At 37.5% G+C, this 15,376-nt stretch overlaps 1 protein-coding gene across 13 annotated transcripts in view; it reads left to right on the top strand.

The window, feature by feature from the left end:
* Positions 1 to 15,376, top strand: part of FMR1 (fragile X messenger ribonucleoprotein 1) — a 39,962-nt gene that overhangs the window by 10,435 nt on the left and 14,151 nt on the right. For all 13 annotated transcript variants that reach the window (XM_084870145.1, XM_084870146.1, XM_084870147.1 and 10 more), the window contains exons 2-9: positions 158 to 210; positions 4,530 to 4,623; positions 7,795 to 7,866; positions 8,147 to 8,295; positions 9,358 to 9,451; positions 9,537 to 9,653; positions 10,644 to 10,814; positions 10,904 to 10,982. In XM_084870145.1, the coding sequence (XP_084726271.1) occupies positions 158 to 210; positions 4,530 to 4,623; positions 7,795 to 7,866; positions 8,147 to 8,295; positions 9,358 to 9,451; positions 9,537 to 9,653; positions 10,644 to 10,814; positions 10,904 to 10,982 (829 nt within the window). The remainder of the gene's footprint in view (positions 1 to 157; positions 211 to 4,529; positions 4,624 to 7,794; positions 7,867 to 8,146; positions 8,296 to 9,357; positions 9,452 to 9,536; positions 9,654 to 10,643; positions 10,815 to 10,903; positions 10,983 to 15,376) is intronic.

Below are 15,376 nucleotides of genomic sequence, written 5' to 3'. Positions count from 1 at the left end.
GGTCAGTGCTCAACCACTGAGCCACACCAGCCAAGCTCCATTTTATTCTTAAACATAAAATATTTGGTATTGGTGTAATTTTTTTTTTTGTATCTGTGAAATTTAAAAACAAAAGATCTTCAAGTTTAGAAGGTAATTTAACTGTTTGTTTTTACAGGCCTTTGTAAAGGACGTTCATGAAGATTCAATAACAGTTGCATTTGAAAACAAGTAAGTGTCTTGATGTAATTTTAGTGTTCAGGTCTTTAATATTTTATGCTAATTATTCCTTTTACTCCTCATTAAAAAATTCAAGTCTAGTTTGAGTGTTTTTCAGGAATGGATCTTCGTGTTACTGACCAGGAAGTTCCTGAACAATTCAGTATTAAACCAATGGAAAAACTGTTCCCACTAATGACCTCAGAAATTCCTTTTGTGTAATCTTGATCCTTACATCTCAGTTTCCTTGAATGTGAAGAAAGAAACCAGATCCTTCTCTATTAATAACTGAGAGTTTGGATAGGAATATTTGTATTGTTAAAAGATGAAAATTAATGGATTCACAGGTATTGGTAAAATTGATGTGAGTTTTGTAACATTAAATCTAAAATTAGTGGTTTTAGTTTTCTAGTATATTTTATTCGATATAATCATGTTTACCCCTTAACTTATTTTTTACTTGTTACATATACTAGTATTTATATTCAACAATAGTGGTAACTGATCTTTTCTGCTTTCTTCTGCTGGATGAGTAAACATCATATTTATAGGTCTAGGAATATTATCTATACAAAAGTATCAGTAATGTAGATGCTATTTTATTTGGGGAGACCAGTCTCTTGCTTAAAACTTGTTTTCAATTACATTTTACATTCAGTGTTATTCTGTATCAATTTCAAATGTACAGAAAAGTGGCCAGAAAAATCCTGCACTTTTCAGAGTGCCCAAGCACCTACACATAGTCATTATGACACTGTTGACTATATTCCCTATGCTGTAATCCACATCTCTGTGACTATTCTGTAACTACCAATTTATACTGCTTAATTCCTTCATCCTTTTCACTCAGCCCCCCTTACCTCTTCCCATCTGACAACTGTCAGTCTGTTGTATCTATGTTTACTAAGATTTTTTATTGCTATTAAAGGCTGTTTTCAGAGTAGCCATCCAAGATTCTAAAGTACATACAAACTCCTTTACTGTAGTGTAGACATGGTCATGATATTAGGATTTTACTGAAGTATAGTCAACAATAATAACATTTTGGTTTTTATATACCAAGAGAATTAATAGTACTTCAAAAGAAAGCCGAAACCGGTTTGGCTCAGCGGTAGAGCGTCGGTTTGCGGACTGAAAGGTCCAAGGTTCGATTCCGGTCAAGGGCATGTACATTGGTTACGGGCACATCCCCGGTGGGGGGTGTGCAAGAGGCAGCTGGTCGATGTTTCTCATCGACGTTTCTAGCTCTCTCCCTTCCTCTCTGTAAAAAATCAATAAAATATATCTTAAAAAAATAGTATTTCAAAAGAAAATTACACATTTACAGAGAGAAGAAATAGATTAGTAGTTGCTTAGCACTTGGGGCGATAGGGAGCCACAGCTAGAGTATAGGATTTCTTACTGAGATGATGAAAATGTTCTAAAATTGACTGGTAATGGTTGCACATATCTGTGACTATACTTAAAACCATTACATTGTACATGCACTTAAGTGGATGGATTATATAATATGTTAATTATATATCTCAATAAGTCTGTTAAAATATAATATCTGGCCCAGACGTACTGTAATTAGATTGTTCACATATTTTTTTTAGTTATCAACGGGGCAAAGTAGTATTCTCTGATCCCTAAAACACATTTAGGGGGACAGAGAGAAAAGGATTTAGTGTATCGGACTCTGTTCTTAGTTCTAGACTAATAATTTCAGTCCAAATTAGAATACCTTTATTTGTATACATAGAGCCAAATGTTCTAGAATCTGCATTTCTGCTATTTCTGGTATCGATTGTTATACACGAAATAATAGCATCACACCTCTAATGGAGGAATCTTTGATAACTTGGAAAGTAATTTTTTTCACATAATTATACTCTTACTCCTTGCTCCAATCACTAATTACACACTGTTTCCCATAAAAGGAGAGTTATCTTTATTTGCCACTCTTAGTTTCTCCTATAGTCTTTAATCTAGAGCTGTGGTTGGCAAACTGCGGCTCGTGAGCCACATGCGGCTCTTTGGCACCTTGAGTGTGGCTCTTCCACAAAATACTACAGCCTGGGCGAGTCTATTTTGAAGAAGTGATGTTAAAAGAAGTTTAAGTTTAAAAAATTTGGCTCTCAAAAGAAATTCTAATCATACTGTTGATATTTTGGCTCTATTGACTAATGAGTTTGCCGACCACTGATATAGAGTATTAAGCAAATAGTCATTTCTTCTGCATTTAAGAATTAGTTTACACACTGATTTATTGGATCATTTCTCTTGTTTTCAATCAAATTTCTACTATAAACTTAAAATTATTATATCTTTGGACCTACTACTTCTCTTATGTATTATAGCTCTATAAAAATTTCTCTTCAAACTACCTGCCATCTCTGGAATTTGAAATAAACTGTTTTTCCTTGAATTCATAGAGTATGTTTTAGAGTCAACGCTGTATGTAAGCACATCACCAGGACTTGCTAGGTCCCTACCAAAGTAGTCTCTTTGCTGCCCCCCCTTTAAAAAAATATATATATATATATATGTTTTATTGATTTTTTACAGAGAGGAAGGGAGAGAGATAGAGAGCTAGAAACATCTATGAGAGAGAAACATCCACGAGCTGCCTCTTGCACACCCCCTACTGGGGATGTGCTCACAACCGATGTACATGCCCTTGACCAGAATCGAACCTGGGACCTTTCGGTCCGCAGACCGATGCTCTACCACTGAGCCAAACCAGCTTAGGCTCTTTGCCCCTTTTTGTTTTATTTTATGAGACTGATGCGCTACCTACTGCGCTAACGAGGCACCTTTGTTTTATTTTAAACAGAAAAACAACTAATATTTTATGGAACTTTGGACTATATTTACCCTTCTTTTCAATCATAACCTCCTATTACTGTAATACAAAATTGTTTTTACATGTATTTTTTTTAACCTTCCCTAGTTCATATATTTTGAATAAAGAATTTGATTTTTTTACCCTGGCAGGTTTGCCTCAGTGTTTAGAGCTCTGGCCTGTGGACCAAAGGCTCTCAGGTTCGATTCCCAGTCAAGGACATGCACCTCAGTTGCAATTTCCCAGCCCCAGTAGGGTGCGAGAGGCAGCCAACTGATGTGTCTCTCTCATGTGGATGTTTCTCTATCTTCCTCCTCTCTCCCTTCCACTGTCTCTGGAGATCAACAGGAAAAATATCCTAGGAACCAAGAAAATTATATCATGTATTATACTTGCTTTACAAATCAAATTTAGCAATGATTTGTAATATGTTAAAAGTCATTGGTTTTCAGTAAGTTGAAAAAGGCTTCCCTGAGGTAAAGATAATTTTTTTGTTTTATAGTTTTCAAGTATGTATAATACTAGTTAAAGGGCTCAGTCTAATATAGGTCTTCATCAAATTTCCACACATTCTGACTTAATTAACTATCCTCCTGTCTTAAATAATGGCTCTTCTTTTTTTAAAAAAAAAAAATTGTATTTTTCTCAGTAGGATTTTACTAAGAAAGCTCTTTAGTAAAAAAAGCAAAACAAAACAAAAACCAGAAACGACTGCTCTAGCAGGTGAATCCTCCAGTGTTTTGTTTTGTTTTGTTTTTAAGTTTGTCTTTTAGTGTTTTATATCATTGTGAATATAAAAGAATAATTTGGTGTTTTCCAAAATTGTTCCATATCATTTAAAGAAAAACATAGGCAACTTACTGAACTTCTATAGGCTGTCTCCATTGGGTTTCTGTGGTTTAGGAGACCCCATCAGGCCCCACCATACTGATCAGCCGCCAGCTATCCATGGCAAGAATTGGCCACATCGTGGGATCTAAAATTTAAATAGGGAAAAGTGAGTTCTGAATTGCTAGTGTGCTGACTGCCCCATTTTGCTTGGGAATTAGATGGCATTTAGTACCAGTTTCTGTGGTAATTGGAATGTGGTTAAAATTCTTTTGCAAGTAGAAGTATGGTGATGGTATTACTAACATTTACTAATACTAACATATTTAATTTAAGCATCAAAGGAAATTGCTGTTGTGACCTTACATTTAGAACTTTTAGAGGTTGTAATTAATGAAAAGAAAAAACTTGTTTGGAAAATTGTAATGTTGATCTGTTGTGTTTAAAGAAATATTCCAAATAGAAGTACAAGGCTCCTGTGCTGCATGCAGACTTTGTTGAGATGTATCTTTTTTGCCCTTTTGCCCCACTCAGCAAAACACTGACAGTTTTAAAGCATTTGCTTCATTAAATTGGAAAAGCAGAGGGTCACATTTAACCAAAGTTGATGGCATCATGGTCATTGTTTCTATTAAACCAACAAGCTTGTTAAATAATTGTGTTTGCTTATTTGCAGCTGGCAGCCAGAGAGGCAGATTCCATTCCATGATGTGAGATTCCCACCACCTGTAGGTTATAATAAAGATATAAATGAAAGTGATGAAGTTGAGGTAAGTTTCCCATGTCATCAAGTTAGTGAGCACTGAAGGAGTAGGAGCATTTAAATTCCCTGTGCCTTTTGTACTCCTTGTTTCTTTTAACAATATTTAAACTACCTAGAGAATTTTAGCAGTGATGGACATTTGTTTTTAATTTGAAATAATATATATGCTTACATGTGGCTGCCTGAGTAGCAATTTTGGGCCCATCTTTGAAAATCACCACTGATTTCCTTTGCCCACTAATACTTCTTTTCTTGTTTCCCTCAATCTCTGAATCTTTGGATCAGGAAAATTAATTTTACAAGGGGAAAAAAATCATAACTTCATAATAGAGCATCATCCTAGAATTTCTTTAAGTGGTAGTAAAAAGTAGTTGTAAATCATCCTGGTATATTTTTTCAAAACTATGTATGCGTTTTAGTATATACGAATGTAGGTAAAACCTTTTTACAGGGCATGCTGTGAACCACCAGCTCATGTGCTATTTATGTCTCTGACCAAAAGGTGCTGTGGAGATGTAGCACATTAACAGAAACATTGCGTTTGTGTTTTCTCTAGTTACAGAAAATTGGGGGGGCGTGGCTTAAGGCACTTAGAGTCTGGTTATGTTATGATTGGTCTGTGTAGTATCCTCTCTTTCCTTATCTTTCACACACTCCATTTTAAGTTTTTTCTTTCTGCACAATGCCTTGTTAGTAGATACCACTTTATGAGTATGTGTGTATTAAGGAAGCAGTTAAATAGACATTTGTACAGGTAAGGTAAAGTATACTAGGTCTTTGAATTCTTATTTTTTGTACTAGGTACAGATGGTGCAGTGAAACAGAAGAGTCCCTGCCTTTATGAGGTCACATTCTAGTGAGGATTGCTAACATGGCAGGTGTAAGTTCTAGGAAGAAGAAAAAAATGTCAGGATAGAAGGTGTTGTAGGGGTAGAAGTGCTCAGAGAAGGTCTTTGGATGTTCAGGTCTGTGTTCTTTTCTCTACAATTATAAATTCGAAATAGAATAAAGTACTATTTATTTACCAAAAATGTACTCAGTACCTACTAGGTGGAAGGAACTGGACTTGGTTTTATGAGGGATCCCAGTAGAGAACTAAAAACTGTTTATACTTGAGAACCTTTAACTGTTCATTTTCCCCAGGAGACTACCAGCTTCCTGAAGGCATGAATCAGGACATTTGGTCTGTCTATATTGGGAGTACTCAGAATACTGTGTGGATGGATAAATGGGACTTTTCCCCCCAAATGAAATACATGACAAGTGGTAACCATTGAGACCCTGTTGCTAGGGTGACCTCCCTATATTGCCTAACAATAGTACATAACTGAGGTACTGGTCTGGTAGAACAGAGTTGAGAAGGATTGATGGTGACAAGAGGGGAAGGTAGGTTAAATTAAGTAGTATTTGGTAACTGTATTGTATTACCATTAACTTAAGTTATAAAAGGGAATTAAGATACCAGGTCTTTTGGTCTGTCTATATCAAGAATGTTCATGATAGTGAGGGATAGAAGTTTTTATTCCCTCCCCCCCAACTTAGTCCTGACATTTGGGGACCAATGGGACACTGTTGCCAGGGCAACCTCTTTGTCTTACATAATAATCACCAGGTTATTTCTCTGGGTAGGGCAAAGTTAATAGGAAGTCATGGAGGCAAGAGGGAAAGGTAGGTTTGGTTTTGTTGTATTTAGTCACTGTGTTGTATAACTATTACAATTATAGTTATAACTATTAACTTCAGTTGTAAAAGAAAGACACGAATTGGAGCTTTGAGTTGCTTGTTAGCCTTAGGCTCTGTACCTCTTTCAGTTCTCTCCTCCCCACCCCCCTTGTTGTCCTCCCTGCTGCTACTCCTGCTTCTGAGTATTTCTGTTTCTCTCCCATGTACACTGTCTTGTCTTTTTTCCTATTAACCTTAACCCTTTGCACTCCGCTGTCCCCTCTCAGGGGACATCGGAATTCTAGCATATCACTCGGATGTCCCCTCTCAGGGGACATTGCAGTTTATTAGTGATTACGGGGAATTGAGTTAATTCAATGCACGTTTCGCAAAGTAGCGTCGAGTAGCTGGTAGCCAATTTCCAGAATGGTTCGGAGTAGCTGGTAGCCAATGTCCAGAATGGTTCGGAGTGCAAAGGGTTAATTTTCTAGTGTCTTCAAAAAAGGTTCCATGCTGGACATAGTAAGTGAACTTTGGTGTGGTCATGAGAGAAATTGATGAGAGTAGGAAAGTGGTATCTAGAGGATTGCCAATGTGGAGTTGTCCATTTTAGTAGAGAGCAGACAGAACAGAGAGTGACCAGTGATCTCTTCATTTAGTCCCTAGGAGACATGAATGCCAGGATGGTATTTTCAGTGGGCTGTGAGTGGTCAGCGGCCTTATCCATTTAATGACCATGCAGCCAGGTGTAGGCCAGGATCAGCAACTTCCAGTTACTTGTTAGAACAAAACAAAAACAAGATTGTACATTTTAGATCAGTGATTCTCAACCTTTCTAATGCTGTGACCCTTTAATACAGTTCCTCATGTTGTGGTGACCCCAACCGTAAAATTATTTTTGTTGCTACTTCATAATTGTAATGTTGCTACTCTTAATGAATCGTAATGCAAATATCTGTATTTTCCGATGGTCTTAGGCTCTACAGCAGTGGTTCTCAACCTGTGGGTCGCCTAAGACCATCGGAAAACACAGATATTTTACATTACGATTCATAACAGTAGCAAAATTACAGTTATGAAGTAGCAACGAAAATAATTTTATGATTTGGGGTCACCACAACATGAGGAACTGTATTAAAGGGTTGTGGCATTAGAAAGGTTGAGAACCACTGTTTTAGGTAATTTTTTTAGTTTTCAAAGTTTCTAAGGAAAGTATGTCCAGGTTTATGGAGAGTTAGCTTTTCCTAAGCATTCATATTCGGAATACTAATTATTATTGAATTAGAACAGATAAGATAAATAGAAAAGCTCTTTTTCCAGGGCTCTCCGAAGTAATCGGGCAGCTTCTGATCATGTATCTGTGTCTAGCTGTAGGTGTACAATCTGATTTAAGGATATAGGATATGGGTTCAAAAGACACCTAGGGTCATTTTAAGAAATTTTCCTCAATGTCTGATAATCTATAAATTTCTGAGTGATGTTAATCATGAAATATTCTGTTGTAATTTTTGTGTAGGTTTATTCCAGAGCAAATGAAAAAGAACCTTGCTGTTGGTGGTTAGCTAAAGTGAGGATGATAAAGGGTGAGGTAGGAAAATGCATATTTAAAATTTTTTTCTTATACTATTTCCCTTTTCTAAACCCAGGTACTACATTTCAGTCTGGATTTTTATTTTAAAGTAATAAGTAATGTGAGTCATTTTATTACAATATTTTCTGTATATGTTATGTTTCCTGTGTTTCAGTTAGTTGATCAAAAACAGTGTTTTTTGACATCAAGAGAATTTAAAAATTGCTGAATAGGTAAAGCTTATTGTTCTTTCTATAAATACTATGACCAGGAATGAATTTTTATCTATTTCTCTCAGTTTTATGTGATAGAATATGCAGCCTGTGATGCTACGTACAATGAAATTGTCACAATTGAACGTCTACGATCAGTTAATCCCAACAAACCTGCAACAAAAGATACCTTTCATAAAATCAAACTGGATGTGCCAGAAGACTTACGACAAATGTAAGTTAATGGGCAAGAAACTCTTGAGAATTTACAGGTGAAGTGCAATGAATTTAAAAGAATATACATGTTAAAATAATAAAAATCAATTTTTAAATTCAGTGAAAATCATTTGTAAAATGTAGTGGAAAAAACGTGCTTAGCCTTTTTGAGTTATATAACTAAGCCGCATTGCACTTGTTTAAACTTACTTGGCTAGATACCTGGCTCATGTACATTTGTTTTCTAAAATAAACTAGCTTTGTTATCAGACTTTTAAGGATTTGAAACTAATTAATATAGGTTATCATAAGTCACAAATAAAATTCTGGACAATGAAAATTACTCCAGGTTTTTTTTCCCTTTTAGCTAATATTTTCAGATAAGTATGTAATAACTAGGGCTAATGAAGCTTCAAAAGGTCATCTCTATCTTTATCTGGAGTAATGCTTAAAACTTTTAGTTACGAGATTCCTTTTTAAAGATTGCATCAAAGGAATATAATGTTTTATTTGTACATGATGTACTTTAACCATTAACTTGCAGTTCATACTACATAGGAATCTTACATTTTGATTATAGAGATTGAATAGGCATCTGCATTTTTTTGCCTTTTGATTCTTGTGCATTTCCTTCTCTCCCTTAAGTTGGTCAGCACTTTTTCTTTAGGGGGAAAAAAACCCCCACAAAGTTGGGTACTCTGTAGCTATTCCCAGCCGTTTTCAATAGTTAATTCAAGAAAATAACTTATTTATGTGTAACTGAAATGAAGAAGTCAGCAGAGGAATATTGGCTTCCTTAAATATGTCTCCTTTAGTAATCTAATACCATCCGAAATCCCTTAAGAACATACTGTAACTGTTTTTTTTTTCCTTTTTCTGTAATCTCAAATGCTTGATTGAGCTGAGTATTGCTAAGGTGAACAGCAAAGGAACTGAACCTTTAAATTGATATAAGTATTTCATGCATAAATCAAATTTAATATGAATCCACAATTGTAAGTGGGAATCTGTGTATATATTTATGCCAGGATTTGGTAATCACTCATTTTAACTTCACAATGGATATTTATTTTATTTTTAGGTGTGCCAAAGAATCAGCACATAAGGACTTTAAAAAGGCAGTTGGTGCCTTTTCTGTAACTTACGATCCAGAAACTTACCAGCTTGTCATTTTGGTGAGTGTTTTTGAGTTGTTTATTTTGGTGTATATCATTTGGGGCATTTGCTTTGATAATAATGTTGTTAATTTATATCTTTTAGTCTATCAATGAAGTCACCGCAAAACGAGCACACATGCTGATTGACATGCACTTTCGGAGTCTGCGCACTAAGCTGTCTCTAATACTGAGAAATGAAGAAGCCAGTAAACAGCTAGAGGTAGGTTGAATAATGAGGAACTAGTATGCATGCCTGTCTTTCCTCACTACTATTAAAGAGATACACATATTCAGATAAGAAATTTCATTTTTCAACATGAGTCACTAATATGTTTGGGCTTCATTAATGGCATGCTAGAACTAAATATTAAATTTTGATAATATTTAAACAGAGTGCTTATCCACAAGTTTTGGTATCATTTTAACTTAGTTCAGTCATCACTGAATATTTGAAAGAATTCATAGTATGTGTGGATCCAGATCATTAGATCTTACAGACTGATCTCATTTTAGGTTGTAGGTGCCTATGTAAGATAACTTGTAAATCGTTGACATTCTGTAATTATTCAGTGTAATTCAATTACTGTACCAACAGTTTTTATAAATCCCTTTTTTTCAGGTTGGGGGGTGAGGTGAGATGATGTAATTTTAATGCCATCCATCACTTCATCAAAGGGCTGTATAATATCCATTAATACTTACTGGGGTCTATAATTAAACAGTTATATAAATGGCACTGTTTCTAAAATATATAAGCCAATATCCATTAATAAAAGTGAAGCTAATACAATTTTCTGTGGAGATGTTATTTAATTTTTTTTTTTTTTACTTAAAAAACATTGAGTCTAACAGACCCAGTGAGTTGGTTTTTATTTGGGAACATTTTATCTGATTCTTGATCACTATATTGTTGATGTCATTGCTTATCTAAGGCAACCTTGCAAATAGGTTTTCCAAGTTACCTTAGAAAATTGTCAACAAGCCTTTTCCTATTAACAAAAATACCTCAAATAATAGAGAGACTTTCAGTAACCTAAAAAGAACTTATGCTATGGGTGGGTGTTATTTTCTAAAATCTGTTAATTTCCAACATAAACTAATTTATAGGCCCCTGGTATACAGGATCAAGATAATTTACACGGCTGACCTAAATACAGTTTTCTCAATAGTTGAAAAGCATAATATTAATCAGGTATACATTTCCCATCAGAGTTCAAGACAGCTTGCCTCAAGATTTCATGAACAGTTTATTGTACGAGAAGATCTGATGGGTCTAGCTATTGGTACTCATGGTGCTAATATTCAGCAAGCTAGAAAAGTACCTGGGGTCACTGCTATCGATCTAGATGAAGATACCTGCACATTTCATATTTATGGAGAGGTAAGTATTTGACTAGCTCTTTTCTAAAACAAAATCCAATATTTCAGATGGTTCATTTTTTGGCTTAAATCTTTTCCCCCTTTTATTAGGATCAGGATGCAGTTAAAAAGGCTAGAAGCTTTCTTGAATTTGCTGAAGATGTCATACAAGTTCCAAGGAACTTAGTGGGTGAGTCAGAAATTGCTGTTGAGCCCTGGCCACATGCTAAGTGATTAGAGCACTGGCACTCACAAGGAAAGATCACAGGTTGGATTCCCGGTCAAGGCTACATATCTGGATTGTAGGTTTAAACCCTTGCCCTCGTTGGGGCACGTGTGGGAGGCAACCAATAGATGTGTCTCTCTCACATGTATGTTTCCTTGTCCCTCTTCCTCCCTCCCTTTCTTTATCTGCCCCCCCCCCTTCACTCTCTAAAAACCAATGGAAAAATATCCTGTTGACATACTCTACAAAAACAAAAGTTTGGTAAATCATTTACACCAATAGAATTTCATTTTAACTAATTTAATTGAAATGTAATCTTTGAAATACTTCAGTGTACAGAAAATATTAGGTAAATGTGATACTCCAAGATTACATTTTAGAAGGTGTACAAAAGATATTGCTTTGTTTAGTTAAAACCAATTAGTGCCAAGAAAGATACATTTTGCACAGACTCTTCACTGTATATTTTACATATATTAAAATTAAGTATATTTTTTTCAAAACGAATGACATTTTGGGGGCTTTATAATTTGGAATAGATTCATATTTGATCCCTCTAATGAGGCTATAAAACAATAGCATTCTTAATTTCTCAGAGTTGAAAATCTTGATATAGGCTTAAATCTAGTAAGTTTCAAAGCTATAAGTAACTCCAAAGGTCCTTGGAGCTTTCTGCAACATCAGTGGTAATTCTATTTTTACTAGAGGCCCATAGGTTCTGTTAGAAATAGCAAGGTATCATTCTTTTTAATGATCGATTCCATTGTGAGTGTGTTTAGCAGATATTTATCCATTCATCTCTCCATAGGCACCTAAGTTGCTTTCATATATTGTTATTATTTCAGAGAGGAAGGGAGAGAAAGAGATAGAAGCATCAATGATGAGAGAGAATCATTAATCAGCAGCCTCCAGCACACTGTCACTGAGGATGGAGCCCACAACCCGGGCATGTGTTCAAAACAAATTTTGCCTTCCAGTTTTTCCCCATCCCTTCCTTAGATGAGGTGGTGGGGCAAACACATGATGAAGGTGGACAGTGCAAGGGTGCTTTAGGTACTTTGGGAGAGCCCTTGGAGTTAGATGTAACTTACATGTAGATTTCTTGAATCAGTATTTCTTACATTTGTAATTTATGATGTCTATGAAAGCAGTCACTTCTCAGTTAATGATACGACTGAATTTTATAAAATGAGTGAAAGAATCGAGTGCTTGAAGGCTTTGGAGTTTTAACAGATGTATGGAGTAATACTTAATCTTAAATTGGTTTTGAGCTTTTTTAATCTTAAACTGGTTTTGAGTTATTTTAAAGTGTTATTTCTTAATCTTTTACTCTGTGACCTATTCCTTCAACTTTTAATATATTGATATAATTTGTGAGTAATACACAGGAGTAATACTCTGTTAACACATTGGCTTAAAGAATGTGCACTTCTTTTAGATGTATGTGTAGCTGCTTAAGCTATTTTAAAATTTAGAGGATCTTTTATAAATGTGTCATAAAATTATAAAAATACAATCATATGCTGAATGTGACATTTTCGTCAACGTGTACTTCAGTGGTTTCATGAGATCATAATGGAACTAAAAAATTTTTGTTGCCTAGTGACACTGTAGGTATTCTGACATCATAGTGCAATGCATTACTCACATGTTTGTGGTGATGCTAGTATAACCACATCTACTGTGCTAAGGCAGTCATATAAAAATATAGCACGTACAATGATCTACATATACTTGATAATGATAATAAATGACTGTTACTGGTTTATGTATTTTCTATCCTATGTTTTTTATCATTATTTTAGAGTGTACTCTTTCTACTTACAAGAAAAAAATTTACTGTAAAAGTATACCGTGTTATGCCAACAGCAGCCTCGTATATCTTCTATTCACTGTGTCTCAATTGCATCATTTTCTCTTATGCTTTAATTTCTTGTTGTTTTATTTAATAACATGCTATAGAGACTTGTAGCCTAGGGGGCAGTTGGCTATAACTTAGCCTAGATTTACAGTAGGCTATACCATCTACGTTTGTGTAAGTGTATTCTGTTTGCACAATGACAGAATTCCTCAGCTAAGCATTTCTCAGAACATACCCCATTATTAAGTGATGTATGACTGTATTTACCATGGGCAAAGAAGCAGATTTAAATCAGGTACAGATGGAATTGAAATTGTCAAGTAAATTTGCAAATACATTTTTATTTATTTGTTAATACATTTATTTAAAATATATTTTTATTGATTTCAGAGAGAAAGGGAGAGGAAGCAAGAAAGAGAAAAACATCAGTGATGAGAGAGATTCATTGATCAGCTGTCTCCTGCAAGACCCCTACTGGGGATTGAGCCTGGACCTAGAATCAAACTGTGACTTCCTAGTTCATAGGTCAACGCTCAACTACTGAGCCATGCCAGCCAGGCACAAATATATTTTTATTAGAGACCCGGTGCACGAGAATCACGCACTGGGGAGGTGGGTTTTCTTAGCCGGCTTGTGCCCTGTAGCAGTCTGGGGCTCTTGCAGGCTGGGCCTCCTCATTTCTTACTGCCCACCTGCAGTTGGACATCCATAGCGGTGCCACAGAGGTGGGTGAGGCTCCCGCCACCGCCACTGCGCTGACCAGCTGTGAGCCTGGCTTCTGGCTGAGCTTCACTCCCCCTGTGGGAGTGCACTGACCACCAGGGTGCAGCTCCTGCATTGAGCGACTGCCCCCTGGTGGTTAGTGCACACCAAACGTCATGGCAAATGGTTGTTCTGCCATTTAGTCGATTTGCATATTTATGCTTTTATTATATACAATTATCCTATAACTTTTTTTTTATCCTTTAAATTTTAATAGAATGTTGAAGACTGATATACACCACTGTACTAACAAGTTTAAAGTGTACACTTTTGTGCAAAATAAGAACCTATCTTTGAAAGGCTTTAAAAATTCAAAATTCTCCATTCAGTTTATGAGTATTAATCAATTCCAATACCTAGCCAATGGAGTTTAAACAATGCTAACCTAGTAAAATGGACAGCCAAGTTTAATCATATCTTTTCATTAAAGAGTGTCTTTTGGTCTTTCAGTTTTATATAAAAGTAGATGCCCAGTACACAAAGTTTGTGCACAGGAACGGGTAGTGTCCCTCCGCCCAGCCTGCACCCTCTCTAATCTGGGACCCCTCAAGGAATGTCCATCTGTCTGTTTAGGCCCTGTAGGATCGGGCCTAAACGGGCAGTCGGACATCCCTCCCACAGTCCAGGACTGCTGATACCCAACTGCTCACCTGCCTGATTGCCCCTAACAGCTTCTTCCTACCAGCCTAATCACTCCCTAACCACTCCCCTGCCAGCCTGATTGACACCTAACTACACCCCTGCAGGCCTGGTTGCCTCCAGTTGCCCTCCCCTGCCAGCCTGGTTGCCTCTATCTGGCCTCCCCGGCAGGCCTTGTCACCCCCAACTGCCCTCCCTTGCAGGCTTGGTCACCCCCAACTACCCTCCCCTGCAGGCCTGATTGTACCCAACTGCCCTCCCCTGCTGGCCTGGTCGCCCCTAACTGCTCTCCCCTGCCAGCCTGGTTGCCCCCAATTGCCCTCCTCTGCAGGCCTGGTTGCCCCCAACTACGCTCCTCTGCAGGCCTGGTTCCTTCCAACTGCCCTTCCCTGCTGGCCATCTTGTGGTGGCCATCTTGTGTCCACATGGGTATGGCCATCTTTGACCACATGAGGGTGACAATCTGGTGTGTTGAAGTGGTGGTCAATTTACATAGGACTAGAGGCCCAGTGCATGAAATTTGTTCACGAGGGGGGTGTCCCTTAGCCCGGCCTGCACCTTCTCGCTATCTGGGACCCCTCGAGTAGGATCCCCAGGCTTGGCTGATTATCAGGGCCTATTGGGGCTTTACTTCCCTCCAACTGCCGGCAGCTAGCCTCACCTCCACCACTGCCACTGCTTGCTATCTATGCGGTGCTGCCTCCCTCTTCCGCAACCTATAGCTTCCCCCTGCAGCCGACAAGCGTGGGGTGTGATCACTTGGCTGGCCTGGGCCTTCCTCTGTGGGGCAATCAATCACGGGGCCTCTACATCAATCCCCCCGCAGAGGGAAGCCCAGCCCACCCGATGAGGGTTCCGTAATCAATCACAGCACAGAGGGTGGCTCAGCCTCCCTCTTTGGGGCGATTGTGGGACCCCCCCCCCTCCTTCCGGTTGATCATCCCACTGGCCGGTGGCTTGGGCATTCCTCTGTGGGGTAATCTATTTTGGAGCCCCCCCATCGATCGCTCCACAGAGGGTGGCCTGGGCCTCCCTTTGCGGGGCGATCATGGGACAATTGCGGGGCCCCCAGCAAATCACATCACACCTGCCTTGG

The sequence above is a fragment of the Pipistrellus hanaki genome (assembly GCF_964339955.1).
Source record: "Pipistrellus hanaki genome assembly, chromosome: X".
Taxonomy (NCBI): domain Eukaryota; kingdom Metazoa; phylum Chordata; class Mammalia; order Chiroptera; family Vespertilionidae; genus Pipistrellus; species Pipistrellus hanaki.
Note: the sequence above shows the minus strand (reverse complement) of the source record. Positions and strands in the feature narration are given on the sequence as shown.